This window comes from Brassica oleracea, chromosome C5, assembly GCF_000695525.1.
Source record: "Brassica oleracea var. oleracea cultivar TO1000 chromosome C5, BOL, whole genome shotgun sequence".
Lineage (NCBI taxonomy): Eukaryota > Viridiplantae > Streptophyta > Magnoliopsida > Brassicales > Brassicaceae > Brassica > Brassica oleracea.
The window spans coordinates 3,727,731-3,738,235 of NC_027752.1; the positions used below are offsets into that span (position 1 = coordinate 3,727,731).

General features: G+C 38.2%; 4 protein-coding genes across 4 annotated transcripts; all 4 read left to right on the forward strand.

Annotated features, from left to right (window-relative positions):
• The first annotated feature begins 559 nt into the window (after positions 1-559).
• On the forward strand, positions 560-2,169 carry LOC106293832 (transmembrane emp24 domain-containing protein p24delta3-like). Its single transcript, XM_013729470.1, has 4 exons — positions 560-847; positions 1,455-1,667; positions 1,738-1,814; positions 1,898-2,169. Exons 1-4 carry the CDS (start codon positions 608-610, stop codon positions 2,040-2,042), a joined length of 675 nt encoding a protein of 224 aa, XP_013584924.1. The 5' UTR covers positions 560-607; the 3' UTR covers positions 2,043-2,169.
• A 532-nt stretch (positions 2,170-2,701) lies between these two features.
• LOC106343902 (60S ribosomal protein L21-1) lies at positions 2,702-3,885 on the forward strand. Its single transcript, XM_013783259.1, has 2 exons — positions 2,702-2,991; positions 3,505-3,885. The coding sequence occupies exons 1-2, from the start codon at positions 2,755-2,757 to the stop codon at positions 3,760-3,762; spliced, it is 495 nt and encodes a 164-aa protein (XP_013638713.1). The 5' UTR covers positions 2,702-2,754; the 3' UTR covers positions 3,763-3,885.
• A 186-nt stretch (positions 3,886-4,071) lies between these two features.
• Positions 4,072-7,572, forward strand: LOC106292983 (probable serine/threonine-protein kinase At1g09600). Its single transcript, XM_013728655.1, has 7 exons — positions 4,072-4,877; positions 4,954-5,238; positions 5,759-6,307; positions 6,381-6,481; positions 6,561-6,666; positions 6,754-7,140; positions 7,218-7,572. Exons 1-7 carry the CDS (start codon positions 4,467-4,469, stop codon positions 7,407-7,409), a joined length of 2,031 nt encoding a protein of 676 aa, XP_013584109.1. The 5' UTR covers positions 4,072-4,466; the 3' UTR covers positions 7,410-7,572.
• A 202-nt stretch (positions 7,573-7,774) lies between these two features.
• LOC106293513 (glucuronoxylan 4-O-methyltransferase 1) lies at positions 7,775-8,892 on the forward strand. Its single transcript, XM_013729194.1, has one exon. It carries the CDS (start codon positions 7,958-7,960, stop codon positions 8,804-8,806), a length of 849 nt encoding a protein of 282 aa, XP_013584648.1. The 5' UTR covers positions 7,775-7,957; the 3' UTR covers positions 8,807-8,892.
• The last annotated feature ends 1,613 nt before the right edge of the window (positions 8,893-10,505 follow it).

The window sequence follows — 10,505 nt, forward strand, 5'->3', positions numbered from 1 at the left end:
TTTTTTTGTTATAATAAGTTACAAATGATCATAAAATATAACGCATATGAATTTTTATTTAATAAATATTCAAACTAAATAATATATATATATATACTAATGATTTAAAGAAACAAGATTGGCTGATCAATTTAGTTGTCCAGTTGAAATCTTTCAAAAGTATGTGAAAGACTAAAGTCAAAGTAAATATGGATTTAGAATAGTAGTTATATTTTACTAACCAAAATACCGAAAAAACCGAACCAAATCGAAACCAACCCGATATCTGGATTGAACACCTCTAATCCAAATGAAGCCAAACTATTGTTTCATTCTCCAAAATATAATAAAAATAATAACTTAATTCCGCGCAAGGCGCGGATCTTATCCTAGTTTCATGTAATCGTTTAAGTATGCCAAATTGTCTTTCTATTACAAAATATTTTTTGGTAATCACAAAAGCCTCAAGATATTATCTAAATGAAACATAAATGCCCCATGTCGTAATACAATAAGGCCCAATCAACAAATTATGCTTCCAAAGATTTTTTTTTTGAAGAGAATTAAAATGAACAAACAGAAAAACGACTGAGAGCAAAGATCGGCCACGACCACAATACACGGATCGATGAATACAATGGGAAAATCTGTAAGCTCTATGAAGATGGCTGCTAAGAAGATTCAACACGGCCTCCTAACGGCGCTCCTTCTGTTAATTATAGTTCCTGTCGGTGAGGGGGTTTGGCTAGACGTGCCTACCACGGGAACAAAGTGTGTGTCTGAAGAAATCCAGAGCAATGTAGTCGTCTTAGCCGATTATATCATTATCTCCGAAGATGATTCTTTATTACCCACTATATCCGTCAAGGTAAATTGTCTTCGATGTCTGTCCTGAATCATCATCCTCTCGCTTGTTCAGTGATTTGAATCTGCATTCTGTTACTTGATCCATACTCAAAATTGTTTGAAAGAAACCACAAGGCCTGTGTTAATACTCGATCCAAGTTTCCTTATTTGGACATTTGTGATCATGATGCTGCATGTCTTTTTTTATTGCTATAATTATTTTGTTTTACCTTAATTAACAAAGGTAGTATCAACTCGTTGGTGGTAATGGTATTTCATATTCACATAGTAATAACACGAAGACATTTCAAATGTTACCGTCGTGATTGTTACTAGATATCTTTATATCATGATATGATTCTGTTTTGGCATTTTTAAGATCATGTATAGTTTTTGTTGGAAATCAGAGCTTGAGCGTTACAGAAATTTTTATAGACGCTTGTGTTTAGCTAAATCCCTATGAATACTTCTTTAGCCGTAACATGAAAATCCTAAGCATGAGACTGGTGCGGTCGATGACAATCTGCGTCTGAGTTTGCAATGTTTGTCTAGGACTTACTATAATTACTACTTTAAGTTTTTTTTTGCAATGTTTTTGCCTCTGAGTTTTGAGAGTCTTAATGTTTCAGGTGACGTCCCCATACGGCAAGAACCTGCACCACATGGAAAACGTGACGGTTGGGGAATTTGCGTTTACAACGCAAGAATCAGGGAACTACATGGCGTGCTTTACGGCAGATACAAAGAGTCACGGAAACAAAAACGTTAGCATCAGCGTTGACTGGAAAACTGGAATCGCTGCTAAGGATTGGAAAAATATTGCTAAGAAAGAGAAGATCGAGGTGAGCTTTCATAGACATTTTTTACATTTTCAAGGACATTTAAAATATGATTTGGTGTTTGTTAACGTAGGGAGTGGAGCTGGAGATACGGAAACTTGAAGCCTCAGTGGAAGCCATCCATGAAAATCTAGTCTACATAAGAAACAAGTAAAAAATATAATATTCAGCTGCATATTCACTTCTAAAGTCTAAAGTTTTGTGTTATCAACTCAAAATGGGTAATTTTGCAGAGAAGCAGATATGAGGACAGTGAGTGAGGAAACGAACTCGAGAGTAGCTTGGTTCAGTACAATGTCGATGGGTATTTGCATTGCTGTCTCTGGTATACAAGTAGTCTACTTGAAGCAATACTTTCAGAAGAAGAAGCTTATCTAAGCTGCTTTTTGACTCATCCACACCCCTTTTTAAGAGCTTTTTTGTTGGGTTCAAAGTAATAATTACTTCAGGGCTATAAGCCAATAAACAGATTTTTCATTTCTTCAAAAAAAATTTAAAAAATTATCCGTATAACTATTTATTGTGCATGTTTTCCACTATATCTTATTTTAAGGAGTCTAAATTTTTTTTATCTTGGAAATATTAACCATCATATTGGCAAATACTCCCTCTGTTTTTAAAAGATCTATATTCTAGTTTTTTCACACATTTTAATAAAACACATTAAATTTGCATAATTTTTTGTGTTTATCTTCTTTCCACAATTTTAAGCCAATAAAAAACCAATTAGTGCAATTAAGATTTTTGAAGTTTGCAATTAGTTAATAAAATTTGTATTGAAAATGTAAAAAATGAATCTTTTGGGAACAAAATATTTTTCTAGAATATGTATCTTTAAGTAACGGAGGGAATATGCTAATGTTCTTGCAACAAAAAGTACACATTTATATTTATCAATTAACACCATAAGATAAAATCAGTATTTACAGTGAAGCCCAAATCTGTGAAGAGCTTATATAAACAAGTAAGCCCAAATTTAAAGAAAAGGCCCATTAAATAAACCCTAAGCTCAGAAGACATAATATAAGCGTCTTTCTCCTTTCGTTGGTTCGGCGGCGCGGCGTTTTTACTTGTTGCAGGGAAAACAAAAATGCCGGCAGGTCATGGAGTTCGTGCGAGGACGAGGGATCTGTTCGCGAGGGGGTTCAGGAAGAAGGGTACAATCCCATTGTCTACCTACCTCAGGACCTTCAAGGTCGGCGATTACGTGGATGTCAAGGTGAACGGTGCGATCCACAAGGGTATGCCTCACAAGTTCTACCATGGTCGTACCGGTCGTGTCTGGAACGTCACCAAGCGCGCCGTCGGTGTCGAAGTCAACAAACAGGTCTGAAACATCTCACATTGATTGATGGTTCAAATCTGTTTCTTTTTTATGTTGAAATGTGCAGTTACTTGGTTCAGGTTTTTGAGATTTGTCTGAAAGGTTTGATTTTTAATTAGGGTTTGTGTTGTTTGCGCTGAAACTAGTTATCTACTGTGTTGTAGCTTGGTTTCGGATTTCGAAAAGTGATTGCTTTGTTTTTATTTGGTTTTCGTTGATTGAATACTTCGATTCATGACTTTATATGAATGTTGACTTCAATTCAAATCAATCACAATCATTCATTAACATCTTGTTTCTATCATCGTATATGGTAATTTGGATATATGACAATAATAGCTTATCCGTTGTTTTTTCGCAAATCATGTCGTAATGATGTTCATGATTATCAAATTAATACTGTTGTTTGACTCACTGGAGCCAACCATATATACACATTATGTATACTCGGCTTTTGTACTTTCTATATGTGTGAGTAACATGATTGACTGACATGTATGTTTGGTGGTGTTTTAGATTGGCAACAGGATCATTAGGAAGAGGCTTCATGTGCGTGTGGAGCACGTGCAGCAGTCAAGGTGCGCAGAGGAGTTCAAGCTGAGGATTAAGAAGAACGATGAGCTCAAGGCCGCAGCCAAAGCCAGAGGCGAGACAATAAGCACCAAGAGACAGCCTAAAGGCCCCAAACCAGGATTCATGGTTGAGGGTATGACCTTGGAGACTGTCACCCCTATCCCTTACGACGTCGTCAACGATCTCAAGGGAGGCTACTAGTTTTTCTACTTTCTTCCCTCCCAGTGTTTTGGAGCTTTCCGTCTTATGTTTTGTAGCAACTTGAAACTTTTGTCTCTGATTTTAAATGACAGATCTTTTGTTATTGATAATTTTGTGTCTGCCGATATGAAAATGTGCCTTTTTCCAACTGATTAGCTTAGTGGGATCGTTGATGTGGGGCCACGTGGCTTTTAACGTAGCGTCTCAGCAACACACACTTGTGTTTCAACACTGCACTCAAAAGAGTCTAGTGTATTTCTGTTACTCTTGTAACCAAGTATCCTTCCTTCCTCTAGAAAACCAGCTGCTTCTTCATAGAAAGAAACCTCATTTCATCCGTTACTTGCCTAAATATTCTCATTCACTATTTCAGGAATCATTCATATTCCAAATCTCTCTCTCTCTCTTGATGATCGTTCATCTCTACTGACCAAAGTCCCACCCTTTGATTTCAAATCAAAAGATCATATCAGACTCTTACTTATCTCGCATTCTCCAGTTTTGTTAGATCTACAAAACCTCCTCTCTGTTTTGGTTCAAAGTACGAACCTTTGTATAAAAGATCAAAACCACATTTGATCCAAAAAGCTCGAATCTTTGCGTTGTTTTGGTGGTGGTGTGAGGATTAGTGAAAAAGCATAAGTAGGCTAATCAAAACCACACAGTTTCCTGATTCCTAATCAGGAAGCTGTGGGAAAAAAATTATGGGATGCAATTGCTCCAAAGGAACAAGAACAAACGGTACCGTGAGGAACAGTGTGAAGGAGAAGAAAAAGTCTGCTTCTTTGAGCAAAGCCAATGTAGGAGGAATCGAGGAAAGAGCCAGCTTTATCAACAGCAACAGCAACAGCAACGAAGCCACATTGGAGCTGTTGACACCCTCTGATGATGCTGAGAAGAAGGAGAGAAAATCTTCCAGATCTGTGTTCCAGAGAACGCTCACCACAGACGCCAGTAAAGTAGGAGCTAAGATGACTAGAATAGCCAGTGTTAGTAACGGAGAACGAGGAGCTCAGGTTGTGGCTGGCTGGCCTTCATGGTTAGCCTCTGTTGCTGGAGAAGCTATCAACGGTTGGATTCCACGCAAGGCGGACTCCTTCGAGAGGATGGAAAAGGTTAAGCCTTTTTGTTTATCCTATCTATGTAAGAAATCATCAGTTTTGATTTGACATTGTTGTTTAACTGTTTTAGATTGGACAAGGGACGTATAGCAGTGTGTACAAAGCTAGGGACTTAGAGACGAACAAGATAGTTGCACTGAAGAAAGTGCGGTTTGCTAATATGGATCCTGAGAGTGTTAGGTTCATGGCGAGAGAGATCATCATCCTACGTAGGCTTGACCATCCTAATGTAATGAAGCTTGAAGGTTTGATCACTTCGAGAGTGTCAGGGAGTATGTACCTTATCTTTGAGTACATGGAGCATGATCTCTCAGGGCTTGCTTCAACCCCTGGTGTTAAGTTCTCTGAGGCACAGGTATGTCGTTATTAATTACTCTCTCAGTTTCCCGAAAATAATATGTTTCCAAAAATAAGATTTTCTAGATTTATCTTTTGTTCAAAAATAATAGATTTTTTAGAATTTTAAGATAGTTCTACTAGTTAATGTTGATAAGTTGTATACTTTAAAAAAATATTAACTGAAAATATTTGAAATGGTTAAATATTATTGGTTGATAGTTATTGAAAAATTTATAGTAAAATGAATTTAATTGTTAACATTCATTATAAGTGTTGTTTAAGGTTTTTGCATACAAATCAAATTTTCTGTTTTACTCTTATTTAATATATTGATTTGTTTGATTTTGTTAATTAGTGAGATAAAAGTAAGGGTAAAAACTGGAAAATATATTTAATAATTGTCTTTGAAAATATAAAATAATACTTATAATGAAAAAAGATTTTAAAAGCTAAAAATAACACTTAATATAAAAAGGAGTGAGTAATTAATGTTTCTTAGGAATGTTCCCATCAGAAGTATTGTGCTTTTGGTGCAGATTAAATGCTATATGAAACAGTTGCTACATGGTCTAGAACATTGTCACAGCCGAGGTGTATTGCATCGTGACATCAAAGGCTCCAATCTTCTCCTTGACCCCAACAACAATCTCAAAATTGCGGATTTTGGTCTTGCCAATTTTTACGGAGACCACCACCAGAAGCAGCCTCTCACTAGCCGTGTTGTGACTCTGTGGTACCGTCCGCCTGAGCTCCTGCTCGGTTCAACGGACTACGGCGTTACTGTGGATCTGTGGAGCACGGGGTGCATTTTTGCTGAGCTTTTTAATGGGAAGCCTATCATGCCTGGAAGAACTGAGGTGGAACAACTGCACAAGATCTTTAAACTCTGTGGTTCACCTTCTGAAGAGTATTGGAAGAGGTCGAAGCTTTCGCATGCCACCGTCTTTAAACCTCAGAATCCTTACAAGAGGTGTGTAGCCGAGACGTTTAAGAGTTTGCCATCTTCAGCTTTGGCGCTAGTGGAGGTTCTTTTAGCTGTTGAACCAGATGCACGTGGAACCACGGCTCATGCCCTTCAAAGCGAGGTACAAGCTGTGAAACATCAATGACGTTGTCTAGATCCTTCTTATCTCACACTTTTGTATTTTTTTTTTCAAGTTCTTTACGACAAAGCCTTATGCAAGCGACCCATTAAGTTTACCAAAGTACCAATCCAAAAAGGAAACTGATGTGAAGCTTCGAGAGGAGGAAGCAAGACGGTAAGAGCCAGTTTCTACTAGTATCATAGTGTAAATGAACACAGACACATTCCAATTTCGACTTCGTCTTATCCACCAGGAAGAAAGGCACAAGCAGTAAGCAGAACGAGTCGAAACAAGTATCTAGAGAATCCAAAGCTGTGCCGGCTCCAGATGCCAATGCTGAGTTACTAACATCAATACAAGTACGTATGATTATAGCATAACAGTCACATATGTTTATTATAGTCATGTAATCTTGATTTTTGGTTTATTTTCTTTGTTCTTAAAAGAAACGTCAAGGGCAGAGTAAGCAGACAAGCATGAGTGAGAAGTTCAATCCTAATGAAGACGCAGCTGGCTTCCTGATCGAACCACTGAAGAGTGGAACCGGACACAACGGTTACGCACGCAATGGTGTGTCCTCGGGCTCGAGTAGGTCTCCTCCTAGAAAAGAACTGAGGGGACAACGGTCTTTTGTTCAACGCGGAGCGGCGCAGTTGACAAAGTTCTCAAACTCGGTAGCTGCTAGAGATGCGTCACATTTCGCTATAGCAAACCCACGGTGGCTTGAAGATAGGTTGAATAATAACAACAACGGAAAGCATGACGATGGTGATTGGTCCCAACGTTTGCTGGTTAAACCCAAAGATTGTACAAAGGACAAAGAATCCATACGGGTAAGAAGAACAACTGTGTGTTTTGCTTTTGCAGTGAAGCTTTTTGTATGGGCTAATCACATTTTGCCATGTTTTAGGGCTACGGTGAAAAGACAGAGAAAATGAACTACTCAGGGCCGTTAGTTTCTGCAGGAGGGAACTTAGATGAAATGTTGAAAGAACATGAAAGACAGATTCAGGTAGCGGTTCGAAAAGCTCGAGTGGATAAGAAGAGTAATAGGGATGATCATGGACAGACACAAGCGTTTCTTGCTGCAAACGGTAGGTGAGAGATATCAAACAATCAAAGAGAAGAAAATAAAGAATCTTAGGTGAAGTCTTGTGTAGTGTTGAAAGCTAGACTTGTGTAATTTATTTATTCTTCATTCGTTTCATTTTTTTAATTTTTTTTTTAATGCTAGTAGAGTTCTCATCAGAAAAATCATTATTGTAGGTTGAGGAAAAGAAAAGAAAATGCATAAAATATTTTCATAACTTTGTTAATACGCCAGAGTAGTATGGTGTCAAACGTTTGTCTATATCCATTCTAACAGATATTGGAAAATGAAAAGGATCGAACATATGTAATAGTTTTAACTGCAAGTAGCTAGTGGCTACCAACCACCAACAAACTTGAATATAAGGCTTCTTCTCTTCTCTCTTTGCTTCTTGCAGAACCTGAAGTTAGCTGCTCTGTCTTTCTCAAGTACCCTTACCAGTTTTTCCCTTCATGTCTAAGCATTAACTCAACTTCTACTTTCATCTCAGTAGTAGCATATATCTATACTTAATTTAGGATTCAAGTTGTAACTTCTCAAAGAACATTTGAATCAGACAAATGAGGAATAGAACAAACCAAAGCCACGAGCTCAAGCTTCTCCTTGTTTGTCTTCTTGCGGCCTTCATTCTCATCTTCATCGTTAGATCAACTCTTAAAACTTCACAGAAACACCAGACTCCAGAAGAGACAAGATCAGGGGGTTGTGCTGGTGCCTGCAATAAGCTACCACGCTCCCTCGCGCAAGCCCTGATCCATTACTCTACTTCAGTTATCACACCGCAACAAACGCTCAAGGAAATAGTTGTTAGCAGTAGAGTACTCGACAAGAAGTCACCCTGCGATTTCTTGGTGTTTGGTCTAGGCCATGACAGCCTCATGTGGAGCTCTCTCAACTACGGAGGCCGAACAGTATTCCTTGAAGAAGATGAGGTGTGGATAAAACAGATCAAGAGGCGGTTTCCGATGCTGGAAACATACCATGTAAGCTACGACAGTAAAGTGAACCAAGCAGAGAATCTAATAGAAGTTGGGAAAGGACCTGAGTGCACAGCCATTGGAGATCCAAGGTACTCAATGTGTCAGCTTGCACTCAAGGGTCTGCCTGATGACATCTATGAGACTAGTTGGGATCTAATCATGGTCGACGCACCGACTGGATACTACGATGAGGCTCCTGGGAGGATGACAGCCATTTACACGGCGGGGATGATGGCAAGGAACAGAGAACGCACAGGAGAGACTGATGTTTTTGTGCATGATGTGAATAGGGAAGTGGAAGACAAGTTCTCAATGGCTTTCTTGTGTGAAGGGTACATGAAGAAACAAGAAGGGCGACTAAGGCATTTTATTATCCCTAGCTATAGAAATGTTTCAGAATCAGACTCATATAGACTCTTTTGTCCATAATATACCTAACTATGTTTCTCCACATCGGTACTCTTTATCTTCCTACTTGTTCAAAACCAGTATCGAAGATTAGCCTAGACAGTAAACCTATACCAAGAAACGAGACTCATTACATTTGTGTCGGCTTTGCAAACCACCGGCAGTACAAAGAAATTTACAACGTTGATCTGGAAATATTTATTGAATTCGTCATTAGAATTTGGATGGACATGCGTAACAAGAGTCATTTTCAGTACGACGAAGCCTTCTCATCTCTCTCAGTAACAAAACCAAAATCTCAAATGACAAAAAACGTGTTAAAAAAAAAGATGTGCATCTCGAGAAAAGAAACATGTCAGTATACAACTATACATGGTGCTCCTTAACTTCCCCAACCACTTCGTCTCCACCGAACCACCAGTGTCAGTGTCTTCACTCCCTAGTCTGCTAAGTATAGTTTTGTTTCCAGCCCTCAGTCTTCCTTCATAATCCTTTTTCCATGTCTCAAACATCTTTTTCAGCCTCTTAAGATCTCTTTATGAGATATCAAACAAAATCCTACGGTGGAAATTAGACAAAAAAAATCTAATATATAAAAAGATGTTTAAGTCTAATTAGTACGAAACTTTTTGGGAAGTAAACCAAAAATAAATCTATGCGGACTTATTTAAGGTCCAAAGTAGACAATATCGTACTATTCAAACAATATAGAGTTGGACATGAATTGAATAAATCCCAACATTGGTATAAGAGCACCAGGTTTGACGAAGATTTACAAGAAGACCAAAATACCCTTTGAGTATGAACGGAACCCTTCAAGTTGGAAGAGGGGGTCTGTGCCAGAAACAAGTCAAGATCATGGAAACTGTAATAACATTCTCAAAGATGTTGTGGGAGGCTCATTCTCAAAAGAAAGAAACACACGAAATGAATGTGGTCTTCATGTCCCACAGCTGAAACAGTTACCTCCCTATACATCAGCATATCCATGAGCCGAGTTATGCGGTGAGGAGTAGTCAAAATAGCTTCCTGCAATCTGAAGAGACAATAAACTAAAGACTCTACAGCATAGAGATAGAAATATGGTACAGAAACAACACTTTGTAAGAATATATATACCTGTTTTGAGAGTTCATAAGAAGAGCTGGAGAGTGTAATATCGAACATAAAAATCTTCTTCCTCCTGCCATAACAAAAGGAGAACAAACCATATGAAATGATGCACGCATAAAAATTTAACAAGACTCAAAAATATAGACTAAAGTCTAACCTGCAAACTCAAAAGAAGAGTGATGTTATCAGCTTCACGGGAGAGCAAATCGGAATTCATAGGAGCTGCATGGACTTCAGTCTTCATATACCTTGCATGGTCGGATTGGCGTTAGAGCGCCAAGAAGAGTTTCTAAGGCACCTCGAACCTGGACAAAACAATACAATAAGTTAAACAAATAAGATATGTTGTATACATGAACTCCCAACCATCCATGCAAATTCTCAAAACAGGTTCCTATTCCCATCAAAAACCACACTTTCATATCCATTTCTCACAATCCAAGAATCAGCAACACTATCAATCTTTGATCTTTGCATGTTGGCATATATCAAAGCAGCAGGGCAGAGACTCAAAATTGAAACTTTGATACTAAAAACCCCAATTCAATTTCCGAAAAAATGAAAAAGTCTCACATTACTTAGAATGGATAGTGATCCCACCCTCATT